At 33.1% G+C, this 18,021-nt stretch overlaps 2 protein-coding genes and 1 long non-coding RNA gene across 4 annotated transcripts in view; all 3 read right to left on the bottom strand.

Annotated features, from left to right (window-relative positions):
* LOC139514474 (uncharacterized) overlaps positions 1-1,557 on the bottom strand; it is a 56,389-nt gene extending 54,832 nt beyond the window's left edge. The window contains exons 1-2 of the mRNA XM_071303781.1: positions 1,393-1,557; positions 864-1,074 (exon numbers count right to left, since the gene is read on the bottom strand). Of these exons, the coding sequence (XP_071159882.1) occupies positions 864-1,074; positions 1,393-1,557 (376 nt within the window). The remainder of the gene's footprint in view (positions 1-863; positions 1,075-1,392) is intronic.
* The window catches only part of LOC139515660 (uncharacterized), a 207,419-nt gene that overhangs the window by 131,838 nt on the left and 57,560 nt on the right, over positions 1-18,021 (bottom strand). The window lies entirely within an intron of this gene.
* LOC139514763 (uncharacterized) lies at positions 1,557-13,374 on the bottom strand. Of its 2 annotated transcripts, none has more exons than XR_011662688.1 (3): positions 13,342-13,374; positions 4,086-4,509; positions 1,557-1,622 (listed from the first exon to the last, which is right to left on the bottom strand). It is a non-coding gene; the product is annotated as an uncharacterized lncRNA (long non-coding RNA). The 2 variants fall into 2 exon arrangements; XR_011662689.1 differs by lacking the exon at positions 13,342-13,374 and adding an exon at positions 6,265-6,359.

The raw sequence follows: 18,021 nt of genomic DNA, 5'->3' as shown, positions 1-18,021 counted from the left end.
AGGCAAAAAACCACATCTTCTTTTTTATATTTAGCATTCTTTTAATTTGTTAAGGGGTATATCTCTACAACAATTAAATTTGCATCACCAAAATTCCCAAATGATTTGTGAATTGATGTAATAAGCATCGTGTGTAAAACTCAAAACGTTTAGTTGAGGCAAGATAAATTTTAAAAGTATCAGAACAGACACGAACAAATCAGCAATATTTTCATTTGTTTGAGGTATAACTCTAAAGTGGTAAATAAAGGCAACAGTAGTATACCGCTGTTAAATATAAGAGGAAAACAACGACACAACATAAAAATGTAACACACACAGAAACGGACTAAGCATTAAACAAAATCCAATGAGAATAACAAATATAACATCAAACCAAATACACGAATTTGGGATAGAAAAGTACCGTGACACGTCTTATAGTAATGTAAATTCACACTCAAACACAAGAGAAAACAAACGACCCAACGGAAACACAACGTCAAAGTGTAACACACACAGAAGCAAACTATAATATAACAATGGCCATATTCCTGACTTGGTACAGGACATTTTTAATGAAAAAGTGACGCCACAAAAATTTCTACTTCATCTGCGTTTTGTGCTAATAAGCTTAAGTTAGAAAATAGAAACGAAAAATTAAGCAATTTTCCCATTCGTAAAAGGGCATAACTCAAGAAAGGGACGCCACCAAAATTCAAACTTGTTTTTTTTTGTAACAAACCTTAGGTTAACTAAAGTTAGAGAACGCCAACTAATTTTTGGACGTGCGAAATGATTTTTGTTATAAATATATATGTGAAATTTAAAAAAGATGCTGAAAATATTTTCAAAGGCATTTTTAAATGCCTTCAAATTCTTACCTCCATCATTCCAAGATGCTTTGTACTTCTGACCAGATTTAAATACTTCTGTCAAACTTTTATACGACTGCCCCATCTCTTCAATATGCTGCTTCATCTCTTCAATTTGCTGCTCCATGTCCGTATCTACTCCTCTTATCTGATCAAGAGGTTTGATTTTTAGTTGATCACACTCCTCCTCTAATTTTTTACCACCTAACCTACCAATTGCCTAGAAATAAATCACACAAATGACTGCTTTAGGTTAAGTAAAGTTTAAATTAACAGAGAGAAGGTATTCAGCCTTATCATCAAAATTAATTATCTCTACTTATGTTGTTTTCTATTGAATATAAAAGATTCACAGATAAACCACTCTTAAACTTTAGATAATATTACACAATTGTACAACTGTTTTATGAACTTATATGTTTTTCTGACACTTTGTCTTTATTTTAATATTTCAATTCAGAGTAAAGCATTCTATAAATATAAGAAAAAAGAAAAATTAAAAAAATACTGAACTCCGATTAAACATGATGTAACTTACCCTAGATAAATCCACCCATACAGTGCTGAAAAGTGTAGTATCTACTTTAGCGGCACCATTATGGGCAACAAAGTTCCTATAATATTTGATTCTAGCTAAATCTGAACATGGTGTGGTTTCCGTTGCAAAAGGTAAACGGTCAAATCCACCAGAAGGAGGGCTCATGCTTGTTAAATATCTTAGAAGTGTTATAATTAAGGTAATGTCAAATAGTTCGGACTTCGGAACATCTGCCAAAAAAAATCAGTTCAGTTATAGAATAATAAAATTCATAAAAACTGGATATGAAATTATCTCTTTGGGTTTTAGACATACTTAATATTTTTGAGTTAGCCAGTTTTTTTATAGTTTGAATTAGTCAGTTAGTTTTAAGTCATTGGTTATATATATAACAATTTCTTGTCTTGCACAAAGCAATGCTATTTTTTTTGGTTACATTTTCTAGGTTGATTTATATTCTCACTTTTCTGTCAGTCATGTCTTTTTTTAGTCATTCTAAAAAATGATTTACTTAAGGAATCACTGGATATATATATATGTCAATTTAAATTTACCGCTTATTGATATGTATATATGTCCTAAACATCAGCCCAACAATGTTAGATCTGTAAATTTGCTATTGCAATTTTTTTGTTCTTCTCTAGTCGGGATTCGAACTCATGTTAGTGAGATATCGTGGCACCAAATCGCCTTGCACTATGCCTAACGCTTTAGACAACTCGACCACCTAGGATTCACATAATAAAGCTTTCGATACCGTTCCTCGTCAGTTTTAATCTAGCGTCGTAACACAGTACATGATATATTAGGCATGAAGATGGAATTGTTACAGATCAGCTGAATGATCTATTGTAAAGGATCCTACAAATTAATGTAAGATGCAGTCACAGAAGTAATTATATTATAAGTATGCCTAAACCAGTGACGACTCCATAACAGATTTTATCCATCACCAGCAGTGATGCTGATATAAGGCTGACAATACATCTGTATATATAATTCGTCTTAACATCAGTCCAACAATTTTAGATTTATAAATTTGCTATACTGGCCTGTCACTCTAAAAACTTTGCCTACTATTTGTATGACTTTATTACAGCTTGAGCAGTAAAGCACAACAAATTTTGGAGAGTGAAACAGATCACATCATCCACAACCACTAATTCTTAACCTATTTTTTTTTTTTCATTTAAGGTGCCTGTTTAGCTTTTTAACCATCTGCAATCGCGAATTGACAGGTGTCAGGTGTGGAACAGGATCTGCCTACCCTGCTGGAGCTCGTAATATCACGCCCGTTTTACGTTGGGTAAATGTTGCTCAGGCTTTAATTTTCTATGTTGTGTTGTGTTTACTGTTGTTTGTCTTTTGGTATTTATGTTTTATGATTTCGCAAATATAGAGGCTTTCAACAGAAAAGAAATAGGAATATTATGTGAACAATACAACGACATTTGCATAACTTAGGAAACCTGAAAGAAACAAAGGTGAACATTCATATTGACAAGACTGTAAAATGTCTACATAGAAGGAAAACTTTTCATGTTAGAAAACAGTTAGAAGCAGAACTTCAAAATCTTCAAGAGCATTTAGACATGTAATGTACGAGAACTATGAAGTTATAATATGAACACTTAATCATACTAGCATATCAATACTGGAAATCTGAGTTTCATTGATCAAAAATATTTTTAAGAGAATTAAAAGATCAAAAGTTGTACAGTCTATAAAAAGTAAAATCTCAAAAATACTGAACTTTGAGGAAAATCAATTCGGAAAGTCCATAATGACATGGCAAAATTAAAATACAAAACGCATCAAAAACGAATGGACAAGAACTGTCATATTCCTGACTTTTTACAGGCATTTTAAAATGTAGAAAATGATGGATTAAACCTAAATTGTTCTATAGCGCTAACCCTCTCACCTTGATGACAGTCTCATCAAATTCCGTTATATTTACAATGATGCGTTAACTAAACAGACACAATAAATAATATAGTCAAAATATGGGAACAGCAGTCATCATCGTGTAACAATTTTAAAAGGAACAATCTAACAGAACACAAAAACATCTATCTACAAACACATTAAAATTGATTTGCGTGTCTGATGCAGAAAATTTTATACGTCACATATATTTGTCGTTCAATTTACATACAAACAATTTTTAAATTTCACATAGGCAATGTTAGCATACAGGGTTAAAAAATGAAAAGTATGTAAGAATAAATTTCATTTAAGATTAAATGGGTATAATCCTGCATGCGGTTGTAGTTCAGTGACTGCTTAATAGTATTCTCAGATTTGGCATTATTCAATCAATTCTCTAGATCATATCAATAGTCAAACCTACCGATGGGGATCTTTCCATGTCATGATGTCTTGATTTGGACAATGGTACTTTTTGGTAGTTTTATTTCGTTGGACACTTGAATTTGTGGATTAAGTCATCGAAAACCACGAAAATTGGTACCCCATGAATAAAAGTACTTTCACAGTAATACAAAACATAGAACAAATGTTGAAGTTACATCTGTTAAAACAGTTCTGAACTCTGCAAAGCAATAAGAAGTTTGATTCATGCCATATCTCCTAAGACTTAATGTTTAAATCTAATTTGTCTTTTTGAACTTTACAATAATTATTTCTCTATGCTCTTACAGAGGTTATTTAATTTTTATATCTGTACTTACCAGGATGACTTGGGAAAAGAAGGTTCCACTGTTGTTGGTTGATTATATGTTTCGTTTTCAAGTTTCTTAATTTTTTAGACTCTTTATTCAGTGTTGCACCTAAATCTGCTGGAGGAAATTCCCTATCAAACAAGACACGTGCTGCACGTGGACAAATTCCTGACAGTAACAAAACCATTCTTACATAGTTTTCTTCCTCCAGAGAACGAGATGCCATCTTGCTTGGTCGATGTTTATCTACAATCTGGAGAGAACCTTTCCACAACTATTATAGCCTGTTTTTGTTTGAACTATAGACCGTCATTGCAATAGTTAGTACTTTAATTGTAATCAGTTACTGATCTATCTGTGGCTTTGATGATAACAAAAATCTAGATTGCTGCACGTTCTATGAGGTCATATTCAATATCATCTTGAGTATGTCCTGAAAAGTAAGTAATACATGACTTAATGTATAAACTTATATGAAAATGATTTCAATATGAAAAATCTACCTAAAAATATTGAAATAAATGGCCGGGAATGTGTCCATAGGACACATATGATGTGTATCATATCATATAAAGTTATAATTTTTTTTCAGTGAACATTGCATTGTATAAAGCAATGGTTGTAGTTGATTCAACTACAATTATGGAAAAAGGAAGATAACTCCAATTTTAATAAATTGCTTCGCCGAGCGCAGCTTGATACGACCGCAGTGGTCCACCCTGAACAGTTAGGGCAAAAATGGACACAATATTTGAGCCTGATACATTTCTGATTTGGATTGTAATTAAATATTTGATACTTAACAGGTTTCTGATACAGAATAACTGTAGTCATAGAACTTAAAATTAATATGATTTAAATTTATATTCATTTTTTTTGATTTTGTGCAATACACTATGCTGTTGCGAATTGACCCCTCCCCCAAAAAAATTACTCCCCCCCCTTTTCCAAAAAACAAAAATTCTTTCTCTCAAGATATGGTCATAATCTCAATTCAAATTTCCAATGGAGTTTGCAACCATAAAAATTATAATTACCCATTTAAATACATCATAAAAGTCTTAAACTAGAAAATGACATATAATCATTGCTCAAATTAATATTTCTTAATCAGCATTAACTTCTAAATATATTTTTTCTGGAAACAGCTAATCACCTCAAGACAATACAACATTTCTCTATACATAATTTTAAAGCAGTGTAAGGGAGGTAATCCAAACATATAATTGTCCATTTACCAAGAAACCTTTGTTTTCCCCTTTTTTTGCCCTTATTCCTAAACGGTTTGAGCCATAACCCCCCCCCCCCCCCCCCCTTGAGACTATCCTAACCATCCCTATGTGGTATGAAAGAAGTTGTGGTATAATTTCAGAGACATCCATACACTGTTTCATAAGTTATTGTCTAGAAACCAGAAAAATATTCATTTGGGCCCAAATTTGCCCCTAATTCCTAAACTGTTAGGACCATAACCCCCAAAGTTAATTCCAACCTTTCTTTTGGGGTTATAAACCTTGTGTTTAAATTTCATAGATTTCTATTTACATTTACTAAAGTTATTGTTTGGAAACCAAGGGTTTTCGGACGACGCAGACAACAAAGTGGACGACGACATGATACCAATATATGACTGCAAAATTTTTTGCGGTCGTATAAAAGGAATTTTAACAATTACCTCATTGATATTTTTAGAACATTTGTAAAGAAACATAACTCTAGTACGGTTGAAGTAACACCACCAAAATTCAAACTTGATCCGTATTTTGTGGTAATAAGCATTGTGTATACAATTCATAATGTAAAAGTTTAATGACATTTGGTTGAGGCAAACTAAAGTTAGAGAATGGAAACAAAAAAAATCAGCATTTTTTTCATTTGTTAAGGGGCATAACTCTAGAACGGTAAATGTGACGCCCCAAAATTCAAACTTGATGTGTGTTTTGTGGTAATAAGCATTTTGTATAAGTTTTATAATATTTGGTCCAAGCAAACTAAAGTTAGAGAACGGAAACCAACTTTGGGATGTATGGAAGTATGTATGGATGTACAGACAAACAAGGGTAAAACTTAATGCCCCCATCACTATGGCGGGGGCATAAAAAACAGAAATGACTCACGTTAATAGCTCTCTATTACTCTTTTCGTGATAATAACTATTTAGATGCTCTTTGGATTGTTATTTGCTCACCTGGCCCGACAGGATTCCCACCTTCACTCATGTACTACAGTTCTAGTATTTAGAAATATTTGATAATCCTGCATTTATTTGATGCCTTATCACCTAGTAGGAATAGTATAATTTGTAAAAATATAAAATTTGCAAGAAATAGGTTTTTTTAATTAAGGTAGAAGAAACTGTTCAAACATCCAGACCACATTGTGTTCAGTACCAGTTATTAGAACATTATAGTATGATAAATTTTTTTGAGTAATGAGTACTGTTTAGCATGTTTAGTATATATTGTGCATTAGATGTGTGTTGGTTTTGTGTTGACAAGTTGCTGTTTCAGGGATGTAAACCTCACACATATACTTTCATTCACATTTTTTAGTGCACAAATTGTCTTTCTATTGTATAAGATTGTTGCCTTTGGTACTTGTCCTTCATATCTCTTTAAATAAAGTTATTCTATTCATGCTAAATATAGAAAACTTACCTTCAAGTTGTTACATGTATAAACAAAGTGACATCTGACTAAGTAGATATTCATACAATCATGATTGTTGGAGCTATAATCTAATTCATAAAAGTTCTTATGTGAACCAAAAACAAACTAGTTTTCTAAGGAACAAAATGAGGCAAATTTACCTTGTGAATGAAAGGGGATTGTGGGTACACAAATTTCATCAATGTTAGACCAGCAACTTTACCATGTTTACTCATTTCCAGAAAAGATGTGGAAAAAATTAAAAATTTTAATGGATTTTTTGTCTGTGAATGGTTAACTTATTTCACGACTAATGTTTTTTGTAAATTAATATGTTTTTATCTATTTGTTGTTGAATCTTTGGTGCGTATTTTTTCATTTTTGAAAATTGTTTCTTTCATAGCCGATGCTTTATAGATTTAATTCATTTTATTCATAACATTTTTAGATTCAGACAATGCAGACCAATTTATAGATTGATACTATTGTAATTTAGACACATGTCAACATTTACCTGCCCTCTTAGAAGGGCTCTAAAGATACTTGATACATCTAACTTTAAAAGAGATTACTTACTTAACTTACACTTACTATAATTTAGTAATAAATTGGGTTGCCGTCCAATAAAAAAAATCCTTTACAACTCCTTTTATTGATATTATTGATCTATCACATATCAACTGTTTGTTAAAGAATAGGTGTTTGGCTGATGGGTTTGCAATTTTTCAGTAAATTTCCAAACTTTTTGCCACAATTGTTCTTTGAATCGAGTTACATCAGAATATGTAATAAAAAATGTGGGTCACCATTTTTGTTTTCTTTGCTATTTTCATAAGAAAACGTCAATTTTGGCGACAAATTTACATAGGTATATATTTTTTTCAGCTTACTTTTTTAGATTTTCCAATGGATGGCTATGTTCTTAGAGGGGGGCAAGGGGTTTAACTGTTATGCTGTTATGCGGCAATTTAATTCTTTGTTATCTGTTATTTTGAAAATATATTTGCTGTTAGCTGTTATTGTCTTATTCTTTGTTAGCTGTTATTGGGCTTTTAGTTTTTTTGTTATCTGTTATTGTGATAATGTATTTGCTGTTAACTGTTTTTAAATATTGGAATGTTAGCATTTTTTTTGACAGTCAATATACGGTATAAATTGAAGATCATTGGACATTGGGGTCTACCACTACTAATATGTTTGTCCCGTATTCAGAGAAGGATTCCATTAACATATACCCATCACAGAAGTGAGGTCCAGGAAAATTCAAGTATATCTTATGATTATCCTTTGTAATAAATTCCATATTTTTATGAATGTGTATTTAGAATTATCTTAATTTTTTGTATGAGAATAATGTTCCTTGTTTTCCGTACGAACATATTTAATTAAAACAATTCTTAATATGACAAAAAGGAAAACATATGGCCAGGAATATCTGACAAGGATCTCAATTAAGGACTAGGTTCTAACAACCACTTAACCTTTTATATAATATGGTACATAGACTCAGCTCTGTGATTCTTTTCAAAGCAGAACCAAATGCATTGTACAATGAAAGTTCAAACCATGTACTGGGGTCCGAAGCTTCACATAACTCATTACAAACAAAGATTTATTTCGTTTCAAGCCATTGTTTCCCTACTAAACTATGTATTCTACTTACTAGTACATTTGGTACAATCAAAAACCTCAGCTGATAAAAAATTGTTCAAATAAGGCCTTTGAAAATAGTGGAATAAATTGCTTTTAGAGTGTCAAAATTCGTTCGAAGTACTTGATAAATTGCATGCTTATAATTGGTGCTTTTGATTTTTCTACCCTATATACCACTTTGCCTCAAAGTTTTATTAAGAAAAATTCACACACCTCATTAAATGGTCATTTAGAAAAGGTCAGAATATTCAAACTCTTTTAGGTCACTTTTTTGATTAGCAACAAAGGGAGCTTCAGTCAATATATATAAACAATACACCAACGTTTCATGAGAACTGCTGAAAACATTTTTGTGTTAATGTCTGAAAACTGGAAAATCACCCCTTTTTAATCAATAAAACCTGTTAACTCGGAAATGTAAAATCTAAAATTTATAAAAATTGAAAGTTACCTCATGTTAATAGATATATAAACAATTCACCAAAATTCCTTGCTTTGTGAAAGCATTTTTGAGATATTATCAGAAAACTGAAAAAAACCACAAATTTTATTGAATAAAAACCCATTACCCAGAAACTTAATATCTAAAATTTATAAAAAAAAAAAAAAGAAAAAAAAAGGGAGCTCATGTCAATAGATATAACCAATTTCCCAAAGTTTAATGCAAATGGTTAATGAGTTTTTGAGTTAATGTCCGACATGTTGACAACAGACTGACAACAGTATACCATAATAGGTTGCGTAAACGAGCGTATAAAAATATTATAATATATTGACAGTGGCGGATCCAGAAATTTTCATAAGTGGGGGCCCACTGACTGACCTAAGAGGGGCCCGCTCCAGTCACGCTTCAGTGATTCCCTATATAAGCAACCCCCCCCCTAAATCCGCCTCTGATTGAGTAGTAATTCAAACACATTCTAGATACATAAATTAATACTAAAAACATAGTCATAAAAAATGGAATGCATTACAAAGGATTATATCCGTAATAAGAAATACTGATTTGTCAAATTATTTTAATATTTCATTTACTGTTATCTGTTTTTGTCCATTTTAATTCCTTGTTATCTGTTATGAGCCAAATCAATTTGCTGTTTTGCTGTTATTGGGACCCCCCTTGCCCCCCCCCCCCCTCTTCTTATATACAGGGAAAAACAAAAAACTAACATAATATTCAGGATTGCATACTGAATCCATAAACGTAAAGAAACTCTGACAAATGTCACCATCCTTGTTTTTGAGAAAAATGGCTTCAAATTTGATCGATACGCTTAGAATTTAACCGAAAAACGTGTAACTTTATTGAATAGAAAATATAACATTATTCCCGTAGAGATATTGAAAACAAAATATGTGTTGGGATCTGAATGGTGTTCATATTATTTTCATTTCCCCTGTCCGGTTTTGTAAATTTCCTAGTAATCAATATAAAATTATACTGATATAATTTTATTTCGTCCTGCACATGGAAATTTTACTCACATCAATTAACATTTTCACATCAAACGAGCATATACTTGAAACTTGTGTGAACTGATCATAGATATTATTGTTCGTGCATAAATCACCGGAATTTTGTACACTTTAAATTGACATAAATTTTTTAAATAAAATTATTCAAATAATATCTTTATTCTAAAATTTAATTAAAATCATAAAAAATACCTTCATTTTTTTGTAAAGGTCATGTGAAAATAGCATGAAAAATTTAACGTGAGATTCATTCGAATAACTGATTTTTTTAACTCCATCATATTAGACAATGGAGGTATCATCGCTGCATCCATGCATTAAAAAAGTACTTCTAAAATTTGATCAAAATAATAGTTTTTTAAATGATCGTTTTGATGATTGTTTAACGTTCAGTGGCAAATATTTCATGCGTGTTCAGGACAACACAATACAATTTTGAAAACAGTTGTTTATAAAAGATACAATTGAAAAGCCAGTCTAAAAATGTAAAGCATTCTTACAGTTGAAAAAATTATAAAGAAAATAATGATCCTGATAAAGTACATATTCTAAAAAAAAAAAAAAAATCAAAATAAATCAAAGAAAAGTTTAAAACGAAAAAGTCCCTTATCAAATGACGAGGAAGTCAAAAACATCAAAGGAATGACACAAAACTGTCATATTCTTGTCTTGGTACAGAAATTAGGATAGTCAGTACTCTGCATGGTGAAAATGTGTAAGTTTTGTGCCTAGTAAATCAGACAAACCTTGCAAACTATATTCAAAATTTCACAAAATTCAACATTCTGTCATTTGTGGAAAATTATTTACAAAACAAATCTTGAGATCATATATATGCATTCTTTATATAAGTAAAACAAACTGCGATATTTCACATGTAGGAGATGTAAGCCAATGTCTATACTCTGTGTGCCTTTATAGAGAGGGGGTAAAAGGGGGGGGTATCTGAACGGAAAAAGCGGAATAAAATTGCCATTTCATGTCTATCATGAGCGAACAAATAAAAATGTCATGCACATTGATCTTTTTACCGATTTCACGAAACACGGTGAAAAATGACGGCTGCCATGAATTAAAATAGCAAAACACTTTGCACGTAAATAACCCTTTACCACCCTCTTTATATTTTATCAAAATGCCTAATCAAGCAACCTGTCTTGAACAATAAAGAAAGAAAATCCTGATGATCATGATGATATGTGCACCTTAAATATAATTAGTAACACCGGGTTCATAATTTAAAAGCTAGCTGAGGACAAAAGTGAGCTCCACTAAAAAAATGTCCAATCATTTCAAACAAAATCAATACTTTTCAAAAAAATATTATCAAGTAATTTCATGGGTGATTTTTATAAAATAGATACCAGAAGATGTAGAAGTTTTATTGTTTATTTGGCCCTAGTTTTCGTGAGGTTTGTTTTTCTTATCTGATGGGTTAAACACAAATTTTTACGATTTTAATTTAGTAAGCATGGTTACATATATACTCAGAATACAAAGAAATAAACTTTTCATTCTAGAAATATACTTTCTGTTCACCTCGTTGAAATGATGAGCATGAATAATATTATGGCCAAAATAATCAATAAATCTTTAAACTTTCTACATCTTTTGGTATTCATTTGATATAAATCAGCAGAGGCAGATCCAGACATTTTCATAAAAAAATATAATAGCCTTTCAAGACGTCATAATTATTATGGGGCCCACTGACTGCCTAAGAGGGGGCCCTCCCCAGTCATGATTCGGTGATTCTCTAAATAATCAACCAAGAAAAAGGGGGGGCAGGGGCCCCTGTGCCTCCCCCAAAATCCGCCTCTGATCAGTCATGTGGTGAGAAGGTAATATTTTTTTGAAAATTTTTGAATTTATAGTTGAAATGGATAGGACATTTTTTGAGTGTGTCCTAGTTCAAATAATTATGACGTCTGGCAAGGCTATTTTATTTTTTTCTGGGACGTACGTCGTAAGAAGGCGTTCAAGAAAAAAATAAAATAGTTTTGCCAGTCAGGCCAAATAAAAAAGTATGTGTGGTTCCAGTTACATCTGAAAAAAAGTTAGGGTAGGTAGGTAGGAAATTTTTTTATTTTATGTTTTTTTTTTACATTGAGTCTATGGGAGCAACATTCTGACTTTAACAGTGCTTAATGAACCAGGTGCTCTGCAGGGTGCAGCTATATACGACCCCAGTGGTCGAACCCTGAACAGTGGGGGGCAAATTTGGTCACAATATTCAAGCTTGATACTGTCTGAATTTGATTGTGATCAAATTTTTTACATAATATGGGTTTTTGTCACAAAATTAATGTGGTCAAAGATCTAACAAATCTATTGCACAATACTGTGCAATTGAATATTTCTTCTTGAAACTTTTCAAAATTTGAAATTTGAAAAATGTTGAAAAAAAGGAATCCCTTTAAAAATGGTAAACAAAAAATCCCCACCCCCCCTTTTTGAAACCCCCATTGGAGCAATAACCCTTAAACTCAATCCCATGCTGTCTTTTGTAGTATTGAACCTTGTAATACAATTTCAGAGAGATCCATACACTTAAACACAAGTTATCGTCATGATTGTTTGAAAACTAGAAACATGCTTCTTTTTGGCCCTTTTTAGGCCCCTAAATCCTACATATTTTGGGCTATTAACCCAAAACTTAATCCCAGCTTCCCCTTTGTTATATGGTACGTTGTGATACAATTTCAGAGAGATTCATTCAATTACACACAAGTTATTGTCTGGAAACTAGAAAAATGCTTGTTTTGGCCCCTTTTTGGCCCTTAATTCCTAAACTTTGGCCCCATAACTCTGAAAATGAATCCAAACCTTCTACTTGTGGTTTTAAACAATGTTGTGATATAATTTCAGAGCAATTGAAATACTTGTACACAAGTTATTATCCTGAAACTAGAAAAATGCTTGTTTTGGGTCCCTTTTGTGCCCCTAATTCCTAAACGGTTGGGACCATCATCCCCAAAATTAATCCCAAACCTTCATTTTGTGGTATTGAACCTTCTGAAAAAATTTCATAAAGATCTATTCACTTAAACTAAAGTTATTATCCGGAAACCAATGTGTCTTTGGACGACGACGCAGACGACGCAGACGATGACATCATACCATTATACGATCCAAATTTTTTTTGGGGTCGTATAAAAATGACAATAAAATTTTTAGGGTAGGCTATTTTTAAGCCGAAAAAGTAGGGACGGTAGTGTTACTGGAACCACACATATATTTTTATTTGGCCTCATCATAATTATAGTTGGACTGAGTGTGTCCATGGTGTCCTAAACTTGCTAATCCATTCAACCACAGGCACTTGTTTCTATCCATAGGAAGGTCGACTATCCATATAAATTTATATGGATAGTCGACCTTCCTATGGATAGAAACAAGTGCCTGCATGTGCATTCAACCTATAAATAATGTAACACACCATAATCTTATCCTAACCCTTTACTGAATTCTCGAACAGACATTTTTACCTGGATATTCCATAAATAAATTCAGTGACCAGAGACCAGATGAATACAGTAAAAATGGATATTGTATCATAAATAATGGGAAATCCCTAATTATTCTACTTTCGTTTCTGGTCTTTAATCTAAATACCAAAATTGAAAATAATATAATAATGATCGAGAGGTACCTAAAATATTATGCGGGTTATATAAACATGATAAATATATATGAAGAATTCCAAATTTTTCTATACTTGATAATCAGCATAAATTTATTTATTTATTAAACTGTGAAGACAATCAGGTCCTTAATGCTGTTGGTAATTAAATTTATTAAAGTGAATATGAGTTAGTAATTGTAGTATCTACGCAAATCAATATTCTTTTTCTTTATTCATGTATGCTCTGTATGCCCCTTGTGCCGGGCCCTTAATTGGAAATAAAATATGTTCTGTTCTGTTCTGTTCTGTTCTGTTCTGTAGGACTCTATAAAAAGTGCGATGGGGACGCTAAAGTACGATGGTCTCGTTAAAGTGCAATGGTCTACGCTAAAGTACGTGGTTCCGTACGCTAAAGTGCGATGGTCCGCGAAAGTAAAGACGTAAGAAATGTAGTTAATAGAACTACAGACATTTGATTAACAACTTTTAAACCAAATGTCAATGACTTAATTAATTTAAACCATTGTTTTTGTTGCAGTTTATTGTGCGGTCTCCGTTAAAATGTTGTCGCTCTTATTGAAAAGCAACGTCGGCAAAATAAAGGGACATGTTTTCATGCGTAAATTATTTAAATTGTCGGCCAAATCATTAGCATGCACATTGTAGGATAATGTAACATGGATGTGTATATAGTCGCTACAAAAAAGGCGTAAATTAAGCTCGGCAAACATCGCCTTTTTTCTCATTTAAATTAAACAAATAAATGTTACATATTCCGATAACATTTTGTATCTTTAATTAGAAGGACGATTGTAAGGGGAGGTGTTCCAATAAGTGATAGACTACGTGTGAACGGCAAGCTACACCAATTATCACAATATTTGTAAATATGCCCAAATTATAAAAAAATCATTGACTAGTACAAGAAATATAGTATTCTGTGCCACCTTAATTACATTTTTAGTAATTATTACGTGCTCGGTCTTTTAGAATAATTCACTTCAAACTATTGTTAAATTATAATGCCTTTCACATATGGTATACCTTATAATACTAGATTATACAAAAGGACTATTTTTACATTGAGTGTTCTTTAACGTTTTTTTTTATAAAACCCTAGAACCTTACCCTATTGGTCCATCACACTTAGCGTGATATACCATCGTACTTTAGCGAACAAACAACCATTGCACTTTAGCGTGAGACACCATGATTCGTACTTTAGCGTAGACCATCGCACTTTAGCGTGACCATCGCACTTTAGAGTCCTACATATATACAATCAAGCAATCAGTATTTAGTCATAAAAACTATAACAATGTATCTAAATTCTCTAATTCTAATGTTGTTCAAATTAGTGTACTTGTAGCAAAGGTATGAGTCTTCGTGCACAAGACACTGACCACTGACATGTTTGCATGTTTTGTGTGTTTTCTTTTCATTAAGGGGGAAGGAGTGTGTAGTACTTTTAATGATAATATGTTCCAGAAGCAAAGTGAATTAAAGTAAATTAAGGCTTTGATGAAGTTACGGGCTTGTTTGAAATTCGTTATTTGTTTGTTATTCATTATATATCCAATCGGTTGATAGCAGCGGGTTAGATATTAAAATGGTCATAGCTAATGGTATCTGTATCCAGGCGCGGATCCAGACCTTGAAGCAGGGGGGGTTGAGAAATGTTTTTGAACAGTAGATAAGTTTTCTTGTTATACCAAACCATATGTTTTTCAATAAATGGTACACTTTTTGTTCATCCGGCATATGGTTACTCTAAATAAACTTTTGATTAGTTTAATTATTTAATTACAGGTCGTATCTACCCGTTTTGCAATTGCTGTATCACCCCTTGCATCTATTCCACTAGCCGCGTCTTATCATGTGTGTTGGTAAAGTTTTGTGATCTTAATAAGGCTGTTTGGTGGTATTTTTTGTTTGTTTGTGAGATTGACATTCACCATTTGCTTTACGCAATTCTGAACGTCTTTTTTTTTAACAAACTGTCCGGGGTTGTCGACAGTAGCGTACAAAACGCAAACTTTGCAATACATTTCGTCCTGTGAAGTTGAATTGACAATGCTTGGGAAATAGTGCAGACACGCATATTAGAAGAATTTTTTTAACCCGTACAATTACGTTTGTGAAAAGGAAAAGAACTATAGGTGGATTCCAGTTTTCATTTTGCTATACATTTGAGCACTAGATACAGATGTGGAAATAAAGTTTGCAATATCCTTAGATTCAGCAAGTGTCATTTTCTAAAAAAAAAAATCTTCTATATGAAAAAGTATTTTTCTTCAAATCAGGCTAACAAAAAACGTCGTTTTAATCATAAAACCAACGACGTAATAAAATATAGGGATACCTGCCTTTCATTGTCTTAACTAAATCCTTTGATCCTCTTATTATCAAGTAAGTAAACCCTCGGCCAATGTAATTATGACATGTGCATATTTAAAGGAGTGTATACCGACAACGTGTCACCCTATTCAGTGCTAGATATTTAATTTATAGTAAAGATAACATTAAAACAATAAATAGTTAATACAAAAATTATTTTAAGATTTTCAAGTGGTTTTTTTTTTTGCGACCGCCCCCCCCCCCCCCCCCCCCCCAACCCCCCTAAATCCGCTAGTGTGTATCTGTATGTTACACAGTGCAGGATCCGATCGCGGATATATATATGCGCACTGGAAGGAGAGCGGGATGGTTAGTCCAACCATTGGAGGACAGCCTTGAATCCCTCAACTGTCTTTTGACATGCAAATTCCTCGTCCAGATTGTTCCATTCCACTATTGTTTTTGGAAAAAAAATAATTTTTTCGAATGTCTGTTTTGCAGTCTATCAATAAATACGCTCTGTTATTTCTGGTTTCTTGTCTTTCTACGATGTTTGTGTAATGAAAGTCACTAAAGTTTTTTGCCTTGACTTGACGTTTGTTTCTGATCTTTTGCAGGTAAATAGTTGGATCAATAGCCGGCACCAATCCCTGAGGGCCTCAACCACTTTGTAGAATAACCTGGTCCGCCATTCCATCTAAAGCCTTGCACCGAAGGTCAGTGGAGCGATAAGTGAACACAACAGGGGTCCAGTTTATTTGTAGAACACAGTCAGCCTCTGATGTTTCCTTCGTTCTTGGAGAGGTGGTTTCAGCTTAGAACGCATATTTGTGACGCACCCGGTGTCTCTGGATTTATAATCGTGCAAGATGAAACGTGCACCCCAAAAAAGTTTTCTTCAAATCAGGCTAACAAAAAACGTCGTTTTAATCATAAAACCAACGACGTAATAAAATATAGGGATACCTGCCTTTCATTGTCTTAACTAAATCCTTTGATCCTCTTATTATCAAGTAACCCTCGGCCAATGTAATTATGACATGTGCATATTTAAAGGAGTGTATACCGACAACGAGTCACCCTATTCAGTGCTAGATATTTAATTTATAGTAAAGATAACATTAAAACAAGAAATAGTTAATACAAAAATTATTTTAAGATTTTCAAGTGTTTTTTTTTCTGCGACCCCCCCCCCCCCCCCCCCCCCAACTCCCCGAAATCCGTTAGTGTGTATCTGTATGTTACACAGTGCAGGATCCGATCGCGGATATATATATGCGCACTGGAAGGAGAGCGGGATGGTTAGTCCAACCATTGGAGGACAGCCTTGAATCCCTCAACTGTCTTTTGACATGCAAATTCCTCGTCCAGATTGTTCCATTCCACTATTGTTTTTGGGAAAAAAAGAATTCTTTCGAGTGTCTGTTTTGCAGTCTATCAATAAATACGCTCTGTTATTTCTGGTTTCTTGTCTTTCTACGATGTTTGTGTAATGAAAGTCACTAAAGTTTTTTGCCTTGACTTGACGTTTGTTTCTGATCTTTTGCAGGTAAATAGTTGGATCAATAGCCGGCACCAATCCCTGAGGGCCTCAACCACTTTGTAGAATAACCTGGTCCGCCATTCCATCTAAAGCCTTGCACCGAATGTCAGTGGAGCGATAAGTGAACACTACAGGGGTCCAGTTTATTTGTAGAACACAGTCAGCCTCTGATGTTTCCTTCGTTCTTGGAGAGGTGGTAGTTTCAGCTTAGAACGCATATTTGTGACGCACCCGGTGTCTCTGGATTTATAATCGTGCAAGATGAAACGTGCACCCCAAAACAGTTTCTGTATGCTTTCTATTTTTTCTATTTCCCTGATGGTGAATGGGTCCCAGATGACAGCACCGTATTCAAGTACGGGTCTTACCAGGGCTAAGTAGGCAAGTTTTTTGCACTTTGGGGGACCTGGCGTAAGTTTCTTCTCAATGGTAATAAGAATTTACAAAAAAAAACTAAGTCATAGCCCAGAAAAGGACATATTACATAAATTGTTTTTAATCCGTTACCTCGATAATAACTTCAAGCGTTCCTTCGAATTAGTAATCTGTTCCCTCGGTTTGGTAATGCATTCATTCATTATCTCGGAATCAAAACCTGTTGCCTCTAATTAGTAAGCCATTCCCTAAGTCAATTAATCCGTTCCCTCGCCGTTAGTAATCCGC

The sequence above is a fragment of the Mytilus edulis genome, chromosome 3 (assembly GCF_963676685.1).
Source record: "Mytilus edulis chromosome 3, xbMytEdul2.2, whole genome shotgun sequence".
Taxonomy (NCBI): domain Eukaryota; kingdom Metazoa; phylum Mollusca; class Bivalvia; order Mytilida; family Mytilidae; genus Mytilus; species Mytilus edulis.
Note: the sequence above shows the minus strand (reverse complement) of the source record. Positions and strands in the feature narration are given on the sequence as shown.